General features: G+C 37.9%; 1 protein-coding gene across 1 annotated transcript in view; it reads right to left on the reverse strand.

Annotated features, from left to right (window-relative positions):
* GABRG3 (gamma-aminobutyric acid type A receptor subunit gamma3) overlaps window positions 1-24,530 on the reverse strand; it is a 756,122-nt gene extending 731,592 nt beyond the window's left edge. Inside the window, exons 1-2 of the mRNA XM_044917764.1 lie at window positions 24,409-24,530; window positions 19,158-19,306 (exon numbers count right to left, since the gene is read on the reverse strand). Coding sequence (XP_044773699.1) covers window positions 19,158-19,306; window positions 24,409-24,461 — 202 coding nt within the window. The 5' untranslated portion in view covers window positions 24,462-24,530. The remainder of the gene's footprint in view (window positions 1-19,157; window positions 19,307-24,408) is intronic.
* Between the last annotated feature and the right edge of the window lie 191 nt (window positions 24,531-24,721).

The raw sequence follows: 24,721 nt of genomic DNA on the forward strand, positions 1-24,721 counted from the left end.
ATGGAACAAAGACAGTCTCTTCAACAAATGGTGTTGGGAAAATTGGACAGCCACATGCAGAAGAATGAAACTGGACCATTTCCTTACACCACACACAAAAATAGACTCCAAATGGTTGAAAGACCTCAATGTGAGACAGGAGTCCAACAAAATCCTAAAGCAGAACACAGGCAGCAACCTCTTTGACCTCAGCCGAAGCAACTTCTTCCTAGAAACATCGCCAAAGGCAAGGGAAGCAAGGGCAAAAATGAACTATTGGGACTTCATCAAGATAAAAAGCTTTTGCAAAGCAAAGGAAACAGTCAACAAAACCAAAAGACAACCGACAGAATGGGAGAAGATATTTGCAAATGACATATCAGATAAAGGGCTAGTATCCAAAATCTATAAAGAACTCATCCAACTCAACACCCAAAGAACAAAGAATCCAATCAAGAAATGGGCAGAAGACATGAACAGACATTTTTCCAAAGAAGACATCCAAATGGCCAACAGACACATGAAAAAGTGCTCAATATTGCTCCGCATCAGGGAAATCCAAATCAAAACCTCAATGAGATACCACCTCACACCAGTCAGAATGACTAAAATTAACACGTCAGGAAAGGACAGATGTTGGCGGGGATGCGGAGAAAGGGGAACCCTCCTACACTGTTGGTGGGAATGCAACCTGGTGCAGCCACTCTCGAAAAATGTATGGAGGTTCCTTAAAAAGTTGAAAATAGAGCTACCATATGATCCAGCAATTGCACTACTGGGTATTTACCCCAAAGATACAAAAGTAGGGATCCGAAGGGATATGTGCACCCCGATGTTTATAGCAGCAATGTCCACAATAGCCAAACTGTGGAAAGAGCCAAGATGTCCATCGACAGATGAGTGGATAAAGAAGAGGTGGTACATATATACAATGGAATATTATGCAGCCATCAAAAGGAATGAGATCTTGCCATTTGCAATGACGTGGATGGAACTGGAGGGTATTATGTTGAGTGAAATAAGTCAAACAGATAAAGACATGTATCATGTGATCTCACTGATATAAGGAATTCTTTTTTTTTTTAAAGATTTTATTTATGTATTTGAGACAGAGAGAATGAGAGACAGAGAGCATGAGAGGGAGGAGGGTCAGAGGGAGAAGCAGACTCCCTGCCGAGCAGGGAGCCTGATGCGGGACTCGATCCTGGGACTCCAGGATCATGACCTGAGCCAAAGGCAGTTGCTTAACCAATTGAGCCACCCAGGCGCCCTATGAGGAATTCTTAATTGCAGGAAACAAACTGAGGGTTGCTGGAGTGGGGGGTGGGGTGGGAGGGATTGGGTGACTGGGTGATAGACACTGGGGAAGTTATGTGCTCTGGTAAGCGCTGTGAATTGTGCAAGACTGTTGAATCTCAGATCTGTACCTCTGAAACAAATAATGCAATATATGTTAAGAAAAAAAAAAGAAGAAGAAGAAGGTAGCGGGAGGGGAAGAATGTAGCGGGGGAAATCGGAGGGGTAGACGAACCATGAGAGACGATGGATTCTGAAAAACAAACTGAGGGTTCTAGAGGGGAAGGGGGTGGGAGGATGGGTTAGCCTGATGGTGGGTATTGAGGAGGGCACATTCTGCGTGGAGCACTGGGTGTTATGCACAAACAATGAATCATGGAACACTTCATCTAAAACTAATGATGTAATGTATGGGGATTAACATAAGAATAAAAAAAGATAAAAAATAATAATAACAGAGCAGCCAGAAGTTTAACAAAGAGAATCAGAACAAGAGGCACCTATAAAGAGTGCTCTTGTGGAACCACAGTCAACATTGGGCATCAGAAATTCCATTAATATGTGTTAAGCTATATCTACTCAGGAATAATCAGAGCAAAATATGAACATACTGAAAACATTCCCCAAGCCATAAAAACAGATACATCAGTAAAGGTTGGAAGCCTCAATTGCACAAGGGCTTAAAGACAACCACTGACCAAACACTGGCTGAGGAACAAAGTACTCTGACCCAGGGGTGATTCTTAAGGAAATCAGACTTTAAATAAAACCATTTGCATACTTGGAAGTCTGGAAGACTGTGTATGACAAAGGCTGCAACATCTCAGGAGTGATGTGTGGGGGGAGGGAGGGGTGGATATCCAACCTACTAGTTCCTAGCTGAACATGTGGTAAAATGTAAAATTTCAAAACTTTGAGAGTAGCCTCCAACTCACAAAGACATCCTCTCATAAAAAATCTAACTGGAAAAGGGGACTTAAGGACACCTATTGGCCAATAAGTAGTAGATCTGTGACTCAGGCAAAACTCAACCACTAGGTTACTAAGCTAAATGGGGGAAAAAATGTGAGCAGAGACATCACTGGTTACCTACTCTCTGGGATGGGGGTGGAATATAATTCTCAGAGTTAATACAGGTAAATCACTAGACTAATAAATAAAGGACCTAACAAACAAAAACAATATCAATGCTTAAATGATGGAGGATTAGTATTCAGAGTTGCCATAATATATTATCTAAAGTGTAAAGTTTTCAAAAAAAAATTATGGACAAACAGAAAAGTGTGACCCAAACAAGGAGGAAAAAAAAAATGTAGGCACTTACTCTTCAGGGGTTTCAGATACTGGACTTAACAGACAAAGACTTCAAAACATCTATTATAAACTAAATATGTTCAAAGAATTAAAGGAAACCATATCTAAAGAATTAAAGGAATATGATAACAAAGTCTCATGGAATAGAGAATATCAATAGAGAAAAGATAACAAAGAACCAAATGGAAATTCCAAAAGGGAAAAGAATAATAACCAAAATAAAAATTCACTGGAGAGACTCAACAGTAGATATGAGTTGATAGAAGAATCACCAACCTTGAGGTTAAATCAGTAGAGAGAAAGGGATCTAAAGAACAGAAAGGAAAAAAAAATAAAAAAATCAACAAAGATTCAGAGAAATGAAGGATACAACCAAACACACCAATATATGCATAATGGGAATATCAGAAAGAGAAAGGGGCAGAAAATATATTCAACAAAATAAGATTTAAAATCTTCCCAAATTAGATAAGAAACATTTATCTACATGCTCAAGAAACTTAACTCCAAGTAAGATAAACACAAAGAAATCCACATCCATACAAATAATACTCAACTGTTGAAACTCAAAAATAAAATGCTGAAAACAGAAAGAGAAAAATAACTCATCATATACAAGGAAATTTCAATTAAATTAAAAGCTGACTTCTCATCAAAAACAAAGGCAGAAAGCAGTGGGATGACATAGTCAGAGTGCTGAATATAAAAAAAAGATTATCTTTCAAAATAAAGGCAAAATAAGGATATTTCAGGAAACAAATACTGAGAGAAATTCTTTGCTAGCAGACCTGCCTTATAAGAAACACTAAAATACTTCTTCAGGTGAAAAGCAAACAATCCCAGACAAAAATTCAAATAAAAAACAAAAACAAAAACAAAAACAAAAACCCACAAAGCTGATAAAGATAATTATGTAGACAATTATTTTTAAAAAAGCATAATTGCAAATATCTTCTCTGCTTTCTTCCTAACTAACTTAAAAAGTAATTCCAAAAAATAGTACATATACAATTGTATTGTTAGGACTATAACAAGAAATAAATTTTAAAATAACAAAATATATGTAACAAATATATTTATATTTGTCAACAAATATATGTGATGAAATACATTTAACAATAACAAAAAGACAAGTGATATGTTTAACAATAAGAGCGTGGTGGGAATATAGCTTTATTAGAATAGGTAATAATTTCAGATGACAGCTCTAACAGGGAGAAATGACAAGAATCAGAAATGATAAGTATAGCATTTAAATAGTAAATACAATTTAAAAGACATAAAATTATATAAAATAATAATTTGAAGAATAAATTATTGGGTTTATAATACATATGTTTATAATAGCATAAAAATGGGTGAGTGAATGAAGCTACTAGAGTAAATTTCTATATTTAATTTGTGTTAATTAGTAAGATCTAAGGTAGATATTGTTTAGAGTAGAAAAGATTTTGATAAGATGTATATTGTAATAGGCTTGCAAATACTAAGAAAATAAAAATATATATAATTAAAAATCATTGATCTACATAAAAACCTACACAGGAATATTTATAGCAGCTTTATTAACAATTTCCAAAACTTGGAAACAACCAAGATGTCCCTCAGTAGGTTAATGGATGAATTGCAGTATATCCAGATGCGTATTACTCAGCACAAAAAAGAAATAAGCTATCAAGCCATAAACAGATACGAAGAAACCCTGAATGCATATTACTAAGTGAAAGAAGCCAATCTGAAAAAGCTACATACGGTATGATTCCAACTATATGACATTCTGGAAAGGCAAAACTATGGACACAGTAAAAGATCAGTGGTTGCTAGTGTAGGGGAGGGAGAAGAATAAATAGAACACAGAGGATTTTTAAGGCAGTGAAAATACTCTGCATGCTATTATAATGATGGATACACGTCATTATACATTTGTCCAAACCCACAGAATGTATAACACAAAGAGTGAACCCTAAGATAAACTGTGATCTCTATCCATGATGCATCAGTGTTGGCTTATCTTTAGAAAAGTATACCATTCTTGTGGTGATGTTGATAATGGGCAAAGCTATGCATGTGTGGGAACAGGAGGTATATGGGAAATCTCTGTACTTTCCTCTCAATTTTGTTTTAAACACAAAAGTGCTCTTGAAAAAATTAAGTTTTTTTAAAAGTCATTAAAGATACTAAAATATTATACCACGAAATATTCATTTAATATAAAAGAAAGTAGTAAAGGAAGCCAAAGAAAATACTTAAATAAACAAACAAGCAAGCAAACAAATGAACTTGAGACAGAAAACAAAAAGCAAAATGTCAGAAGTCTAACTGTATTAATAATATCATTAAATGTAAAATGATTAAATAGTACAATCCAAATGAATATAAAAACAAGACCCAATACTTTCTTGGTTCTGGAGAAACATGCTAGATTCTAAGATACAAATAGTTTGAAATCAACAAGATGGAAAAGGATGTATGATGCAAACAGCACTGTAAGAAATTGAAATACCTATAATAATATTAGACAAAATACTTTAAATAAAAAATGCTATTAGAGATAAAGAGGAATATTTTATAATTATGAAGAGTCAATATACTGGTAAATACAGTAACTAGCACTATTAACACAGCCCAAAATTACATAAAGAACAAAACTAATGGAATTGAAAGAAGTAAGAAATAATTCAATATATCATACTTTACTTCAATTTTCTACTTTCAATAATGGATAGAATAATTAGACAGCAAATGACAGGGAAACAGAGAACTTGACGAACACTACAAAATGACAAGACTTAACAGACTTCTATAGAACACTCTACCAAACAATAGCAGAATATGTATTTTTCATAGGTGTACATAGAACACGCTAGAATAATATATTCTATAAAACAAGCCTTGATAGATGTAAAAGGACTGAAATCATGCAAAATGCGTTCTTCAACTATAATAGAATTATATCAGAAACCAGTAACAGAAAGAAATTTGGTAAATTCACAAGTATGTGAAAATAATGCACTTTTAAATAAACAATGGGTGGAAAAAATAAATCACTCAGCAATTCCATGAATTCACAAATATGTGGAAAATAAACAATGCACTTCAAATAAACAATGGGTGAAAAATTTCTGAGTGATTTCTTTTTCCACCTATTGTTTATTATAAGTGCATTGTTTATTTTCCACATCTTTGTGAATTTACCAAATTTCTTTCTATTATTGATTTTTAATATAATTCTATTAAAGTATAAAAATCAGAGAGGGAGACAAACCATGAGAGACTCTGGACTCTGGGAAACAAACTGAGGATTACAGAAGGGAGGGGGGTGGGGGATGCAGAAGCTGGCTGATGGGTATTAAGGAGGGCACATGTTGCAAGGAGCACTGGGTGTTACATGCAACTAATGAATCATTGAACACTACATCAAAAACCAATGATGTACTAAAACTCCTCTCCCTCTGCAGCTCCCCCTGCTTGTGTGCTCTCTTTCTGTCAAATAAATAAATAAAATCTCAAAAAAAAACCTAATAATGTACTATATGTTGGCTAACTGAACATAATAAAAAAAATTCCACTTCTACATGTATAAGAAATGAAAATATATGTCCACACAAAATACACACATATTCATAGCAGCATATTAAAACCAGCCAAAAGTGAAAACAACCTTAATGCCTTATTGAGTTTTGTTATTATTAATTGATGAAGGGAAGAACAAAATATAGCCATACAATAAAATATTATTAATAGAAATAATGAAATACTGATACCTGCTATCATATAAATGAACCTTAAAAATTATGCTAAGTAATAGAAGCCAGTCACAAAAATGCACATATTCTGATTCCACTTATATGTGAAGTCCAGAATAGGCAAATCATAAGAGATGTAAATTAGATTACTGGTTGCCTACTGTCCAAAGTGGGAGGTTGTAACAATGAACAGTGACTTCTAATAGATACTTGTCTTTTGGGGGGATGATGAAAATGTTCTCAACCTAGGGGTGCCTGGGTGGCTCATCTGATTAAGCGTCCAACTCTTGATTTCAGCTTAGGTCATGATCTCAGGGTCCTGAGATCAAGTCCCACATCAGGTTCTCCACTCAGCAGGGGGTCTGCTTCCCCTCTCTCCCTCCCCCCCCACTTGTGCAATTTCCCTCTCTTTTTCTCTCTCTCAAATAAATAAATCTTAAAAAAAAGGAAAAGAAAATGTTCTCCAACTAAATCATGGCAGCACAACTTTGTGAACATTTAAAAACCCCTGAGGGACACCTGGGTGACTCAGTTGGTTAAGCTTCTTCCTTCAGCTCAGGTCATGATCCCAGGGCCCTGAGTTGGGGCTCCCTGCTCAGTGGGGAGTCTGCTTCTCACCTCACCCCTGCCCCTCCCCCTGCTCATGCTCTCTCACTCATTGGCTCTCAAATATATGAATAAAAACAAATAAATAAATAAATATAAAACCACTGAATTGTATACTTTAACTGGATGAATTTTGTAGTATATGAATTATATCTCAATAAAGATTTTTTTAAAAAAGTAAACTAAAAATATTTTCAGGTTTACAAATGCTGAAAGAACTCATCATAATAGACTCATACTAAAAGAAAAATCAAAGGAAGTTCTTCAAGTAGAAGGAAAATGATAAAGGACAGAAATATGTATCCACACACATTTGTACTATATGTAAACTGGTATAAAATCACCTGGAGGTAGACTGTGATAAGTTAAAAATTATACTACAAACCTTTAGTACAACCACTAAAATGGCATCATAAAGGGTTATAGACAATAACAAAGGAAATAAGAGAGAATCATAAAAAGAGGAGAAAAGGAACAACAGACAGGATCTATAGAAAACTAATAAAAAGGTGACAGGTTTAAATTTAACCACAACAATCATTACAATAAATGTAAATGGTCTAAAGACTCCAATTAGAATGAAGAGATTGATGGACTGAATGTTAGGAAAGCAAAACCAATCTATAAGATGCCTACAAGAAGCACACTTTAAATCTAATGAGGAATATAGTTTGTAAATAAAAGAATGGAAATATCTATACCATACTAAAACTAGGCAAAAGAAAGCTGGAGTGTCTATTTTAACATCAGACAAAGTAGATTTCACAAAAAAGAATATTGCTAGGTACAAGGATATTCATTTTCTAATGATGATGTGGTCAATTAATCAAAAGGACATAAAAATCCTAAATGCTTCTACCCCTAATATCATTGTTTCAAAATTCATGATTCAAACACTGATAGAACTATAAAAAGAAATGGACAGACCCATAGTTATTGCCAGAGATTTCAATACCCTACCCTGAATAATTGATAAAAATAGGTTTTAAAAAATCAGTCAGTAATAAATAAGTCATGAGGATGAAAAGTACAGCATAGGGAATATAGTCAATAATATTAGTGTTGTATGGTGACACATGGTAACTATGCTTATTGTGGTAAGCACTGCACTACATTGTACACCTGAAACTAATGTAACATTATATGTTAACTATACTTCAATAACAAAAAAATTAAATCAGCAAGTAGATCTTTTTTTTTTTTAAAGATTTTATTTATTTGATAGATAGATAGCACAAGTAGGCAGAGAGGCAGGCAGAGGGAGAGGGAGAAGCAGAGGCCGACACAGGGCTCGATCCCAGGACCCTGGGATCATGACCTGAGCCGAAGGCAGCCGCTTAACCGACTGAGCCACCCAGGCGCCCCTCAGCAAGTAGATCTTTATAAAAATATGAACTAACTTCACTTAATCTAATTACACAACATTCCACCTCACAATAACAGAATACGTTCTTTCCAAGTGTGCACCAATATAGATCATATTCTGGGCCATGAACCAAGTCTCAGTAAATTTGAAAGGATCTAAGTTACACAAAGTATGTTCATTGACTACAGTGGATTTTAATTAGAAATCAGTAACAGAAAGATAACTGGAAAAATCTCAAATATTTGGAAAGTGAATACCACACATCTAAATGAACACCATGCATGGGTGAAAGAAGAAATCAAAAAGGAAACTAGTAGGGTTTTCTTTATTGAATGTAAATGAAATCAAAACACTGAAATTTGTGGAATGTCACTATAGTATTGCTTAGGAGGAATTTATAGCACTAAACACTAAAATTAGGTAAGAAGGTCTCAAATCTATGACTTCATCTTCCACTTTAAGAAACTAAAAATAAAGCAAACTAAATTCAAAGCAAGCAGAAGAATGGTAATAATACAGATCTAAGTGAAAATCGGTGAACTAGAAAACAGAAAAATAATATTCCATAGTAGGTCTTGGGGTTGGGCCCTGAGCTCTGTGTTTTAAAGAGCTCCCAAGGTAATCCTGATATAAAGCCAGATTTGTAAACTGTTGGACAGGTTTCCTTTAGAATCCTTTCAAGCCATGATATTCTATGAAACTATGATTCTCACATCTGCATTTGTCCCTCAAATGTGAATTAGTAGGATAACAACCTAATCAGTATGGGCACAGTAATACTTTATAAAAGGATCTGTAAGATATTTTGGATCAGGATGTTAATTACATACTGATGAAATGCCGACAGCTGAACAGAAATCTCGATCTAAGACAAAGCTTTTATGACAGTGGAACTGGCTGCGACTTCTATTTCACTACTCATAAACCAGGCGGAACAAGCAGCCAACACGGTGTGTAGGTCTAGGAATAGAGTGGGTGGAAGGCAGATGACACGTTCTGTCCTCTCTCTATGGGTCAGGTGTTATAATCTACAATTCTTACAACAAGACTTGGATATAGTTTTAATTAACCCATTTAGAGATGGAAACCCACAGGTCAGTGAGTTTGTATCTCTAAGTGAATCTGCTGACAACTGGTAGAAGAACCCATTATTTGAGTCTAGCTCTTTTCTCATTCAAACTCTCTCTAAGCCACATGAAGCTATTTTGCTCAATTCCTGCAGTGGTAATGAATAAACATAAGAAACAGATCACTTGTTATTCTATAAACTGAATTGCATATTCAAATCAAGTCCAGTCATTAGATTATTCCTAGGGACATGTTATTGGAGTTATTTACCAAATTACAGATAAAAAAAAAATACTTATACATTGAGATCTCATTATATGTCTCCTACAAGAAAAATATAGCCTAGCAAAAAAATCTTTTTTAATGAACCAAACTATAGGCATATGCTCTCATACAGCCTTGCCTTACACAGAATTCTGCCTTAGGTAGAGTGCCATGGTGAAATCCCAAGTGCTAAGGTATATGTGTGAAAAGGATCACTGCCCCAAATGGTAAGGATTATGAGGGGAAGGGTCACCTACCAACATGTAGGTCTTACATGAGGTAATGGGTCTTAACCCAGCGTCCTCTGGATGCCTAATTACTCTCCCATAGAGATGACAGGTATAATTTCTCCACAAAATTTGTTCTCCACCTCCCTATGCATTTGAATTAACTTTGTGAGAAAATCAGTTAACTAAGTCTACAGTAATAGCTTTTACTTTGAGCACAGCAATTAAGAATGTCTGTTTCCTCTCCTCCTACATCTGTTCTGAGAATGGGGTGAATATATTTGAATTATTTTCTGGATATACAGTAATTGTTGGGAAATGACAATTCACCTGTCTGCACAGTAGGCTGTGGTTTTAGATGAAGACTAACCAAGCTAACCTAAATGTACAATTCAGACAGTCATCTGATGTGCAGTAAGACAGGAAAAGACCGTTAGAAAGGTCATCTGAAAATCAGTACCAAAGCTGAGGCACTTAGATTGTGATCTATCAAGTCACTATGCTTTAGGGACCCCGAAATCAACTCTCTCTTCCTCACACAAGCACCTACACTTTAACATGTGTATTTCATTCCTTCGGATTAAAACCTTATGTCTCTTATTGTTTCTTAAAATATAAAACCATCAGGATGAGGGACAATTGTATATATCCATTATAAATCATATATTTTTTTAAGATTTTATTTATTTATTTGACAGAGAGAGACACAGAGGGAACACAAGCAGGGGGAGTGGGAGAGGGAGAAGCAGGCTTCCCGCGGAGCAGGGAGCCCGACGCGGGGCTCGATCCCAGGACCCTGGGATCATGACCTGAGTTGAAGGCAGATGCTCAACCAACTGAGACACCCAGACACCCCTACAGTTAAGCCTCTTCTTCTTTTCTTAAAGATTTTATTTATTTATTTGACGCAGAGAGAGACAGCGAGAGAGGGAACACAAGCAGGGGGAGTGGAAGAGGGAGAAGCAGGCATCCCGCCGAGCAGGGAGCCTGACGCGGGGCTCGATCCCAGGACCCTGGGATCATGACCTGAGCCGAAGGCAGACGCTTAACCATCTGAGCCACCCAGGCACCCCAAATCATATCTTAATATAATTGATTGTTTGTACAGTCCTTCACACATTTCAAAATTCTCTCAAATTCTATGATCCAGCTTAAACTCTCAAAACCCTATGGCAGGGCCTGACAGGAGTTGTCACATTTACACACATCAGGAACCAGCCCAGAAACATAGGAGGGTTTGCTCTGCCTTTCTACTGGCTACTCCAGGCCTCTCTCAGAGACATCACATCTGTGGCCAACATTCTTTAGGCATTCTTTTTACAGTTCTTTAGTTACTCAATTATCCTTATAATTTTGCACTGAAAGATATTAAAGAGCAACATGATAAGGTGTGCTTTAAAAATTATACTTCAGAGCCCACTTGTTATGTCTTTTAGTTGTTTAACATAACATTATCTACAACAAAACTAACTCCAGACCTATCTGGGGTCATATTCCCACTACTGAGTCATTCTCTCGCTCCCCTTCCTCATCCAGGAACGTGACCCTGGAAGGAGCAGGAGCTCCTCCTAGCGAGGACTTGGCCCTGTCACTTAAGTACTCTTGAATCAGTGTCCAGCTGCCATGTCCAGCTCTGGGAATTGTGAAGAAAAGAAGCTCAAGTGGCCTCTCCACCAGGGGGATACTCCCCACTGAAGAGGAGGCTGGGCTTCCTCTGTCTTCTGCCAGCAAGTTACAGCAGTGCAAACCTCACCTTCTCACTCATGCAACCAGCTTCTTCTCATACTGGATGCTCATCATTCCTCATTTTGAAGTTTTAACTAAACTGGGAAAATAAGCTTTAGAAAAGCCTGGAAAAGAAGTCCAGATATGCAAACACCTGAAGAAGAGGAATAGAAAAATTAATCCCTCTTGTCATGGACAAAGCCAAGAAAAGATTATTCAGATGTTCTGCCTAAATTAAATGAGTCCATGAGTCATTTCTATGCATTGTGCATGTATTCGGTGTTCATTCACCTTTAAAAGCCAACACATAACCTTTTATTTTTCCCAGTACTGACTGTATTTGGTATAGACTGTCCAGATTATGGACAAATAATTTGTATTCTGAAATACTCGATTTTCAAGACAGTGGTTCAAATTTCTTCAAACCCTGAAGGGAGAGAAATCACTCAGGTTCATTTCCTTTCCTTTTCACAGTTCTCTTATTAGAAGGTTTATCCTCCTCTAGCCTTTTTGAGCTCACATGACAAGATCTGTTCCTGAGATAAATGATACCCTGAATAACCCTGAACTAGTAAAGGACATAGCTGAAGTATTACTTAGAATGAGGGATAGTTAAAGACAGAGAACTAAAACAGATACATCCATAATTTAGTAGTTAGTTGAGAGATAATAGCTGGAAAAATAGTGAGTATTTTTAAAACATGATCGCAGTTTGTATTATGAAAACTAAGTAGAGGATTCCATGTGGATATGTTACTTCTGTGCAACATAAATGAGTCTGTTCGATTCCATCTATTTATTGTGGACAATAACAGTGATGAGCCATTTTATTTATTTCCTGATGTTGGATCTTTGTGGATGCAGTTGGACTACGTATGTTGGGAGAAGCCAACGTAAACTGATGCATCTATAGTTAGGAATGGGAACTGTGTCCTGGGGTGGGGGAAAAGAAGATCAATTCCCAGCTGCAGAACTGTGGAAAGTACACAAAAGTGTTGCAGAAACTATTTCACGGCTGCACCACATTTCGCCATCCTCAAGACAGTCTTTCAAAATGTACTATTCCTATTGCACAAATGAGAAAATGATGCTAGAAGAAACTCAGAGAAACACTTGATCCACCCTGGCAGGGAGGTGAGAAGGGGACAGGTCATGGAAGAGGGCTTCTAATAGGAGGTAACTTCACGGCTTGAAGAAAGGTAGGAAAGAGCTCAGTGCAGAAGAGGGAGAAGGGTGTTAAGAGAACCACATGTTGGAATGAGAGAACAGTAAAAGCAAGCATCCAGTTAAGGAAAGCAGGAGGTTTGGTGTCCCCAAAGGGTATAACATGTGAGACGTGGAGTGTCAGGAAGTAAAAGCAAAGAGGTAGGCAAGGGCCAGATAGTGGCTTACCACTTTATGTCATTCTAAGGGCTTGGATTTTATCCTAGGATTAAAGTGGAATTTTCAAGGAATTTAAACTAAAGAGTGCCTTAAACAGGCTTGCCTTACTCCAAAGTGGGAATCCCAATATCCCAATATCGACTCTTACATGCTTGTAGTCAGGGACCCTACCCTCTTCCCTCTCCTTTAGGAAAACCCAAGCATCTGCTTTGCTCCCCACATATCCATGTCCCAGGGCTTGGTGCAGAGTGAAAGCACAGTAAATAGAGGTTGACTGAGAGAGGGGGGAAGAGTGTAGGAGAGGTGAGTAAATAAACTGGGAATTATAGTAAACTAATGATAAATCCATGTATATCACTATGCTATGTAATATAAGTTGATTGTGCCTTGAGGAAGCGGCACAATGGTTGTAATAAATAGGCTACAAGTGATAAAAGTAGTGAGAAAAAGAAAAGAAATTCAGATTGTTACAGGAAATTGTCCTTTAAAGCAGAGCCCTTCTAAACCATGAAAGAAAATGGTGTCTAATTCAGTATCTTTGACCAGGAGAGCTGTTCTTGGGCAATGACTCTGATTGAGCATCAGTGAGTTGCTGGATTCTGCCACTCAGACATTACTTAGCATTTAAATGAGACAAGAGGAATCCTAAGCTGCACCAGTGATCCTGCAGACTTTCATCAGGTCACTCTGCTGCCGCAGGGATCATGACAGTGTGCTTGGAAGAACTTTAAAATCATAAAACAAAAGAGGAGCATCCTGCTTTATGGTTTTATATTTAGTTGTTTTTTAAGTATCTTTTGCTCAAAAACCACAGAGCCCTTCTGATGACATAAGGCTTTAGAAAAGTTGCCATTTAAAAAAGTATTCTTTCTTAGTGTGTAGTACACTGTTTCACTTAGAAAATTTACAATTCTTATGTACATAGTGGAAAAATAAAATCCTTAGAATTGTGAATTCTGCTTGCCTGTTGCACATAACAAAGCCTTAGTACATCCCCTTCTGAGTGTTTTGGTGTGTGTGTGTGTAAGAGGTGTTCCCTGTTTTATGAATAGGATTGCCTGGCATTTTCTACAGTAAAGTGGCTAAATGATCAAGGTATCGTCAGAGACCTGGGTGGGAAGCCGAGCTCACCCACTTTCTACCCATGTCCAATTTTCCACCTCAGAGGACAAATGTGGTACTGAAGAATACCATAGATGGAAAGTGCAGTGCTGTATTTATAGCACGGGATAAGCAAAGGACTAAACTTACCCAGAAGGGCAAGGAAAAAGTCTTATTTATCTTTGCTGTAGGGTCAAGCACAGTGTCTGACAATTAATGAAGAAATTAGCAATATTTTCTCAATTTTCTCTTTCCATATAAGTGCAGAACTGCTGCACACTCTTCACACTGGATAGACCCTCTATATAATTATAAAGGGGGAAATGTGGTGACAGTTGAATTTATGAACCTTGTGCAATGGTAATTTAGATGTATTGCTTACTGAATAAATATCTTAAAGCTGGAAGGAAGTTTACAGATAATTTGTTCCCTTTCCTTTATTGTATGGAAAGGCAACAGAAGCATGTAAAGATGAGATGACATGCATCTCCAAACCTCCTGCACACTATACCACAAGGGTTTTGATGTTCTATGCCTATTGGAACCAATGTAGTTCTATGTCCTGCTACTGATAAATTGGACACCTGAGCCTCAAACTTGGAAAAACAGAGGAACAAGGTGGCTGGGGTAGTATGCGAGTTGGCAAGCTGCTGGGCTCTAAATGAAACTGAGCCCCATGGAGAAGAAGAAATAAACTAAAGCTTGGGTTCATCCTATAAAAAATGTGTCTGCCACAACCCCCTTGGTCTCTGATCATCATCATGAATATGGCCTATACGATTACCTGTATGAGATTCTCTCCTGGACAAACACACCACTCTTGTCGTGGTCTTGGATCAAAAGCTACTTTTTGATCTATCTGTTGTTAACTTATCACAACAATTGATAGAAAGACCAGACAGAAAATCAGTAAAGATAGGGAAGAACTCAAGAGTACCATCAAACAACAGGTTCAATCCATTCAACAACAGCAAAATATACATTCTTTTTAAGTGCCTATGGGACATTCACCAAAATAGACCATATTCTGGGTCATAAATCAAAGATTAACAAATTCAAATGAATTTAACTCATATAGAGTATATTCTCTTATTAAAATAGGATCAAACTAGAAATCAGTAACAGATAACAGGAAAACTTCCAAACACCTGGAAACTAAAAATACACTTCTAAGTAATGTGAGTTAAGGAAAAAAAATCTCAAGAGAAACAAATACACTGAACTTAATAAAAATGAAATTTCAACATACCAAAATCTGTGAAAGAACAGTTAAAGCAGTGTAATTTAAAGCACTATTGCTTACATTAGAATACTTCCTGTTCATATTTATGGATGCTATTATTTTATTATTTTTTATATATCCATAATAAACTTGTGTAAGTCTTTGCAAAAAAAAAAAAAATAGTCTTATGTCAAGAAACTAAGTGCTACCTCAAAAAAGAAGAAACGCAAAATAAACCCAAAGCAAACAGAAAAAAAGCAAATAATAAATATAAAAGAGAAGTTTAATGAAATTGAAAACAGAAAAACAATATGAGAAAAACAATGAAACAAAAAGGTAGTTCTTTGAAAAGATAAATCAAACCTCTAGCAAGATGACAAAGAAAAAAGAAAGATGACACAAATTACTAATATCAGAAATGAAGCAGGGGATATATTATAGGCCATAAAGATATTAAGAGAATTATAAGGGAATATTATGAAAAATTCTATACATATAAACTAATATCTTAAAAGAAGTAAACCAATTTCTTTTTTTTTTTAAGATTTTATTTATTTATTTGAGAGAGAGAATGAGAGAGAGCACATGAGAGGGGGGAGGGTCAGAGGGAGAAGCAGACCCCCTGCTGAGCAGGGAGCCCGATGTGGGACTCGATCCCGGGACTCCAGGATCATGACCTGAGCCGAAGGCAGTCTGCTTAACCAACGGAGCCACCCAGGCGCCCAGAAGTAGACCAATTTCTTAAAAAGCACAAATGATCACAACTTACCTAATATAAAATTGATAAGTTGAAGAGATTTATATCTATTAAGGAAATTAATTTGTAATGATGAAACTCCAGAAAAGAAATCTCCTGACTCAGAGAATATTGCTGGAGAATTCTATGAAATACTGAAGTTTACACAAACTTTTGCACAATCTTTTCCAGAAAACAGAAGATCAGAGGGTACTTCCTAACTTATCTTATGGAACTAGTATTACCTGATACCAAAACCAAACAAAGATTATCAAAAAAAAAAAAAGAAAGAAAAGAAAAGAAAAAAGAAACAGAAAACAGCAGACCAATGTTCCTCATGAATAGAGAGGCAAACATCCTTAACAAAATATTGGCAAATAGAATTCAGCAATATATAAGAAGAGGTTTTTAAAAAGAGTATTATCAAATACATAACTATGTGGGGCTTATTCTAGGGATGCAAGACTGGTTCAATATTTGAAAATCACTCAACCTAATCCACTATATTAACTGGCTAAAAAAAAAAAAAAGTCACATGATCTCATCTACTGATGCAGAAAAAGCATTTGGCATAATTCAACATCCATTCATGATTTTTAAAAAAGTGACTTTCAGAAAACCAGGAATAGAGGGAACTCTCTCTGATAAAAAATATATACAAATATATAGCTAACATTACACTTAATAGTGAAAGACTGAATGTCCTTCCTCTAAAATCTAGAACAAAGCAAGATGTCCATTCACACCACTGCTATTCAACACAGTGTTGGAAGTTCCAGCCAGTGAAATAAGGCAATAAACTAAAATAAAAGATATACAGATTGGTAAGCAAGAAATAAAATTTCCCATATGACATGATGGAATACACAGAAAATCCCAAGGAACCTATCAAAAAACAAACACACAAAACTTCCTAAAATACTGAGTTTCAGCAAGTCAGAGGATACAAAATCAATATATAAAAAATCAACTCTATTTCTGTATATCTAGCAATGAACATAGGGAAAAAGAAATTTTAAAATACAGTACCATTTATAATCACTCCAAAAACATGTAATACTTAGGTGTAAATCTAACAAAATATATTCAGAACTTGTATACTAAAAACTGTAAAACACTGAATGTAAGAAATTAAAGAAGATCTAAAATGGGAAGACATATCACATTTGTGGATTTGAATACTCAACATAGTACAGATGGCATTTTTCCCAAACAGATAGAGACTTAGCAGAAGAGTTTTTCTAGATATAGGCAAGATAATTCTAAAATTCATATGGAAAAGAAATGGCTTATAAGAGTTAAAATAATTTTTAAAAAGAGGAATAAAGAGGTTGAATTAATCTACCCAATTTCAAGACTTATTATGTAACTATAGTAATCAAGACAGTGGGTATTACACAGTGATAGACACATAAATAAATAGAACAAAATAGAGAATCCAGAAATATCCTATGCCAGTTGATTTTTGGCAAATGTGTAAATGCAATTCAACAGGGGAAAGACAGTCTTTTTAATAAACGGTGATAGAGGGACTGGATATCCATAGGAAAAAAATGGTGGGGGGAACTTAGCTCTAAACCTCACACACTGATTTTATATAAAGACAGATAATGAATTAAATGTAAAACATAAAATTATAAAACTTTTAGAAGAAAACAAAGGAGAAAATCTTCAGGAACTAGGGCTTCATGAAGAGTTCTTAGTCATTACTCCAAAAGCATATTCCAAAAAATGTTTAAAAATCAGTAAGTTGAATTTCATCTATATTAAAAAAACTTTTCCTCTGTGAAAGATCTTATTAAGAGAATGAAAAGACAAGCTACATACTGAGAGAAAAATATTTGCAAACTACATCTGGCAAAGGAATTATACCTAGATTATATGAACTCAATAATTCAACAGAAAAAATAAAACAAAATAATCCAATTTTTAAAGGGCAACTAATAGGAAGAGATATTTCATTGAAGAGGATATATTGCTGGCAAATAAGCACATAAAAGTAGCTCAATAGCACTAACCATCAGGAAAATGCAAGTCAAAACACAATGAGGTGTCAACCTATTAGATTTATGCCTATTAGAACAGCTAAAATAAAAAATAGTGATAATACTCATTGCTGGTGAAGACAGAGAAACCGGATCTCTTATACATTGGCTGGTGGGAATAGAAAATGGTACAGGTACTTTGGGGAAAAAGTTTGGCAGTTTCTTTAAAAAACTAAACAGCATAAAGCCTAGTAATCATACTCCTGGGCATTCATCCGAGGGAATGAAATCTTATTTCCATACAAAAACCTCAATACAAATGCACATAGTCATTTTATTTGTAATAAACAAAAACTGGAAGCAACAAAAATGTTCCTCAATAGGTGAATGGATAAACAAACTGTGGTATATTCCTCCTATGGAAGATTACTTAGCAATAAGAAAGAACAAACTATTATTAATACACAGAACAACTTGAATGGATCTCTAAATCACTTTGCTGAGGGAAGAAAAGCCGATTTCAAAAGGTCACATACTGAGGGTGCCTGGGTGGCTCAGTTGTTTGAGTGACTGCCTTTGGCTCAGATCATGATCCTGGAGTCCCAGGATTGAGTCCCGCATCAGGCTCCCTGCTCGGCAGGAAGTCTGCTTCTCCTTCTGGCCCTCCCCCCTCTCTCATGCTTTCTCTCTCATTCTCTCTCTCTCAAATAAATAAATAAAATCTTTAAAAAAAAAAAAAGGTCACATACTGAATGGCTGCATGTATATGACATTCTAAAAATGACCAAAACACAGAAATAACAAATAGTGGCTGACAGGGCTTAGGAATTTTGGAGGAGGGAGGTGGGTGCAACTATAAAGAGGCACAGGAAGGGGGTCTTTATGATGATGAAACAGTTCTATAGTTTGATTTTGGTGGTCCTTCCACAAATCTACGTATAATAAGATGACATGAAATCATGCACATACATTGTACCCATGCCAATTCCCTGGTTTTGATATCATATTACACTCATAAATTGTGTGATTCTGTACCATCTTTGCAACTTCCTGCGAATTTATAATTATTTAAAATAAAAACTTTAAAAATATATCATCACAGTATATTTTCTATTAGAATAACAAACATCAACACTCACCTCCAATATCTGGCCTCAGCTTTTTATCATATTCTCTTAGCAATTTGTTGAGAATAAGAGTCACATCAGTGTCTTGGGATTTTGGAGCCAAGACCCACTTTTGGTTTGATGATGAATCCTCATATTCATCCTCTTCCGCCTTTCTGGACCTGTAATTATGGCACAAAGCGTGAAGTATAAGTCGTAGCAATGGCTCCAGGAAGTGTCTTAAGCTTGGCCCACTCAAGCACCACTGACATAAGTAGACAGTCCCCAATACTCGCAGCCCAATCAATAGATTACCTCTAAAATGAAAACAAAACACCATTTAGAAAGAATCCAATAGGAGGAATGCCGCTGCTCTTAACATGTTACAATGTTTTCATTAAATGTCACAAAATGATTCCTTGTCTATGTTAAGCTATAGACACGAAGAGAAGCAAATCAATGCCAGGAGATCAAACAGCAAGCAATCAGCCTTGCTTGGCTCCACCCTGAGAACCTCTAAAGGTCAACGCACAAACCTTCCAGATGTTTGTCAGATGGTGACTTTATCATGCTGTCTCTACCCTACTGCCAAGACCTCATTTTTGTTGAAGGTGAGACTAGCTTTTGCTGAAAATAGCTGAGTCTGACTTTTGTGCTTCTTAAGGAGAAGGGAACCTTCATTCAAGGTAGACATGGGGACAGTATGAGGTGGTCTGCTTGGCCAGCACTCATGTGTGGTGACAAGGAGCAGAGATGGTGTTTGACGAATACCCTCTGGCAATTTTACCTCTTACAACACAAACTGATTCATTTCCTACAGAGCAGGCTAATACAGACATTAAAAATTAAAATCTTTCTAATATGTCTTAATCATTTGCCCTTGAATAAACGGGTTGAAACCAATGCTTGAGCATCTCTGAGCTTGTCTTGTGCAGCAGGTCAGCCGCCTCTCCTGGGTGATACACACTGACAGGAGTACTTGAATGGAGAGGCCTCAAAATGACAAGCTAGTTTTCTCAGTGAGTGAGGCCAAATCAACAACACAGCCATTCAGGCTTGAAAAGAGGAGAGGCTCCTTCTGCCTTAAAGCAGCATTTCCAGGTGGACTTTCATTTACTAGGGCAAGAAAAACTTGTAAAACAACAAACAACTTTGCTTGTTTCCTTATACTTTGTCAACATAAATGCCTTAATGACTTTTTTCTTCACCAAAGAGAACAAAATATAGAATAGAAAATTGTATTGAGGTTTTTTGTCCTGACTTGGTATGAGCTCATTTCTGTTTAGCTTCCCAAACAGGAGCCAAAATGTTAACATTATCTCAGGGCAAGTTGTGCTCTGGGACACAAGTTTAAGTTAATCTTTGGAATTGTCTAAATTATCTATAATGAACATGAAAGAAAGGAAGAGAAGAAACTTCTAAAAATTCATTATCTCTATTTGTTTAAATGCTTACAATCGTATATATAATATTATAATCACATAGTTACATATATAGTACAATAGTATACATGATTTTATATAATATGTAATTATATGTATATGTCATGTATTATATACATTACAGTATTTTTATGAGTGTTAACTACCCTTAACCTAGACTAGGGCTGTGTCACATAGTCTGGTCCTGGTTGAACATATACATATATATGAGATTTTGAAAATGAGTATATGGCATATGTCTGGCAGATTGACTTCATTTAAGTTTTCCTAGGCTTATCTTAGACTATAATTCTATTTCTTGAATATATATTGGCTAGAAGGTTAAAATATATCATCCACAGAAACTATAAAATGCTGTGAGTTTTTATTTGCACTGAACATTCACCATCAATAGGAACCTACAAAATTTGGGACACATACAAGAAGTGATATGCTGCATTTCATTATTTTTAAAACTGAACTTTTACAAATAACATTATAGAATTTAAAATGTCACTTTAGAATATTTTATCAGAAATATTGTCAGGAATATTAATTTTATCATCTTGGGAAAAAAAGGACTAGGTTGAAGCAGGTTCTGTAAGTCATGGTTAGCTGGAAGCAATCATTGCCTACAGGACCTGGCAATTCATTCTGCAGCAAAACCATTCGGAGGGGCTACGGACAGGGGGCAGATCACTTTGGCAGAATCACATACAACATTCTCCAGACACGTTCCAACTCCACCACAGTGCTTTCCTCTCTCCCTCTTCTGTCTCTCTGCCTCTTTCTCTCTCTTCTCTTCCCCTCCCCTACCTTTCTCTCTTATTCCTCTCCCTATTTCCCCTCTCCCACCCCCAAAGATAGCTCACCAGCAGAGACCAGACTATGTTCTCCATGCCCTGTTATTTTCTATTGCCCCAGTGGTCATATGTACATAGATTGAGCACACTAATTATTCATCAGTTTTCTGTATACACACAGCCTTCGTTTTTGAAAGACAAGTTTACAAGCAGGTATTATAATGAGCCTAATTCTCCCTCTAGTGGTGACGAGAGGGTTTTCCTGAAATTGCATAAGCTTCTTCCTTAGAGGCCAAGGCAGGTGAGAGTGGGAGAGAGGAGGAAGGAAAAGCAGCAGGGTCCTCTCCCACCCCTTCAGGAGGTAAACCAGAACCTGCAGCGCAGTGACTGGGTTGGGGTGCACAGTGGCAAAGTGTGGGCAGAGAAACTCTTGTCCCCTTAGAGGCCGACACCGAGCTTCTCCCAATCCTGGTCTTCGTCAGTTTGCTGCAGGACTTCAGGGAATGAAGTAGAAGCCTCACAGTGCTAGTGTCAGACCACCAGCCCCACAGGAAAATCCTCCCTTTCATGAAAACAAAATCCCGTCTCAGAGGACCCACTAGAATATGAATAAAACAAGAATGATCTGCTTTTCTAGGTGGGCTATATATAATCTTTATGAGTGTTCTATTATCAGGAATGTTGGATCCTAAATACCATCACTGCAATTAGCTTTTCTTAAAAACAAATCGGCAATGTATTGTCATTGTCAAAGAACTGCTCAACCTCCAGGTGTTATTTTCAGGTCTTACACCTTCCCTTCAACTAGAAAGACAGAGACAAAGTTTGAAGTATTTTTAAATATTAAAAGGAGCTCCTAAACCTCAGAAAGCAGTTAAGTGTCTGCAAGGTATCACCAAGGTCCAGGCATGCCGTGGTGCGTTGTAATGCATAATAAGCTCATCCATGGGTGTCAGAACAGGGTGTTTTTCTCTCCATGGAGGTATCAAGCCATCATCACAGAGCACAACTCTCAGAACCTTTTCCAGGGATTCTGAACACCAGAACGCCATTCCAGAGTGCAAACGAGAACGCTCTCAGCATTAATAATAGTTTTGAAAGATGTCACTGGACTTCAGATTATTTTACATGTCTGTAAAACCCATTCAAAGAACAAAGACGCTCTCAAAGGAGAGGCATAGAGCAATGCAATTAGTTTAAAATTTGGATTTTTTTTTCAACTGAAATGCAACCTCTATTATAAAGGCCAGGGAATGAACCGAAAGACAGAACATATTAAAATCATTACATCTGCCTTGGTGAAATGGAAGGATGAGGAATCCCAAGAAATTGTACATGTATTCGGGAATCCCTAGAAACCTGACTGCTTCATGTTAGATACTAAGATATCTTCCTACTAAGCACATAAACTAATGAGGACAATAAGCAGTTTTCCTTGTAGCATGTTAAGTAGCTACAAATCTAAACTATATGTAATTATCTAACTCTGAAATGCAGGTCACTTCATCCAGTTGGTAGCAACAGAAAGGTCATGCAGATGTGACTTCAGATCGAGATTATATACTTCAGACGTCTACATTATGCCTGGTGCTATCTGCTGGTCTCTCTGCCTCTAAACAGAGATAGTTCCAGGCAGAATCAACTTCAGAAAGTGCACTTCCATATCCTTCCCTAGCTCTCTCCTTAGACAGGAAGAAACTTGAGGTGAAAGGCCCAAGGAGTACAATGCCTGGTTGAGAGAGCTGCCTGTGTATCACCAGCTGACACTGTCTCTGGCACACTGTCCGCCTTTCACACTCTCACCTCTTAATAGGGATAAGTGGTATGGAGGGGAGAACCAGGGCTTTCTTTGTCAGGGTCAAGCACCCCTGTCAAAAGTGGGGAGTGAAATTGGGGGTCCCTTTATGTCTGCTAAGATTTGTTAATGTGCCTTCCTACTTCACCAGTATGAATGAAAATCTAAGACCTGGCATTGCCTGCTGACACCTGCAGGGCTAACTGCCCATAGGAAGGCTCTCTAGCTCTCTAGCTTCCAGATCCAGGAAATGAACAAAGAGTGTTTTGGGGAAAGGGGTGTCCCAAGACTCTTGGGATGGGGGTAGGAGGAGAGGCATGGAGCTGCTCTGATTTCCAAAGTCTGCAGGCTCTGGGCTAGAGATCTAGTCTGGGAGACAGAATTAAAGAAACCAAACCCAGAATATCCAGTTATATTTACAGCAACAGGGTTTAATCTGGTTCGACAGCCCTTCCATCCTCATGAGCCATCTTCATCCCTTCCAGGAGCGTCTCTAAGCTCCCATTAGCCGGTTGCTGTTCTAGGAGGCAGGTTAAGGGTATTTAGGGTAAGATAATATCTTACAGTTACCAGGCAGAAGACTTATTATCAATTTCAACATGTTTGCTTTATGGGGTAAGTGTGTGTATGTTCGTGTGTGTGAAAAGTGGCTCATCTAGAAGGGGTGCAATGTGTATAGTGTGTGTTTGCAGGGCCTGGGTCGAGGGGAATCCTTTCTAAGAAGTAGGGTTCTTTCCCTTGCTCCAATCCTCTTCCACCTGGCCCCAGCCTGGATGCTCTTTGCCAGTGTGATCTAAACTAGGCAGCTAGGAAATCATGACTTCTGGGTCCTGGGAAATTTCAGAGTGATGGAAATTATACAGAATGTCGGCCAGTGTGTGTGTGAGCCCCTGGAACATTTGTAGGGAAGGGTAAATAGGAGGTAGACACCTCCGGTTCTTTATGATAGTGGTTTTCAAAACCCCTTAAAACAACCAGATCCTAAAAGCTTCAGAAGCCCATTAATCTCAGAGTCCCCACATTCCCGGTTGCAGAGAAGGCTGCAGCCACCCAGCCTGGAGTGGCAGATGGCCATGTCCAGGGGGCAATGGGACAGGTGAGGTGCGGGCCGACTTCCCCTCTTCTCCTGGCCCGGCCCCAGCGGGCTACGCCGCAGCCCAGCCGACGGCGGAGCGCGCCAGGACTCCTGGCCGGCAGACAGCGCCCCCCGCCGCCCTCCGGCCCGGCTCAGAGCCCCGGGGCTGCCGGGCCCGGGCGCCACTTACCGCGCGTGCAAGCCCGAGAACAGGCAGAGGAAGAGCAGCAGCTTCGGGGCCATGGTGCGGTGGAGCTTGGGGAGCAGCGTCCAGGGCCTCCAGCCGGGTGCGGCGTCCTCCGGAGCACGCGCCTCGCCTCCGCCCGCTCTCCTCTCCCTCCCTGCCTCCGATACCGCGGACTGCGGCGCCAAACCGGCTCCCGGCCGCCGCGGCCGGACAGGTGTGGGCTTTGGCAGCCCGCCGCGCCCCCGACGGCCGGCGGGTCTGCGCGCGGCTCCGCGGGGCGCAAGCGGGACGCCCGGCCACCGCGGCGCGCCGCCCC

The sequence above is a fragment of the Neomonachus schauinslandi genome, chromosome 9 (genome assembly GCF_002201575.2).
Source record: "Neomonachus schauinslandi chromosome 9, ASM220157v2, whole genome shotgun sequence".
Classification (NCBI taxonomy): domain Eukaryota; kingdom Metazoa; phylum Chordata; class Mammalia; order Carnivora; family Phocidae; genus Neomonachus; species Neomonachus schauinslandi.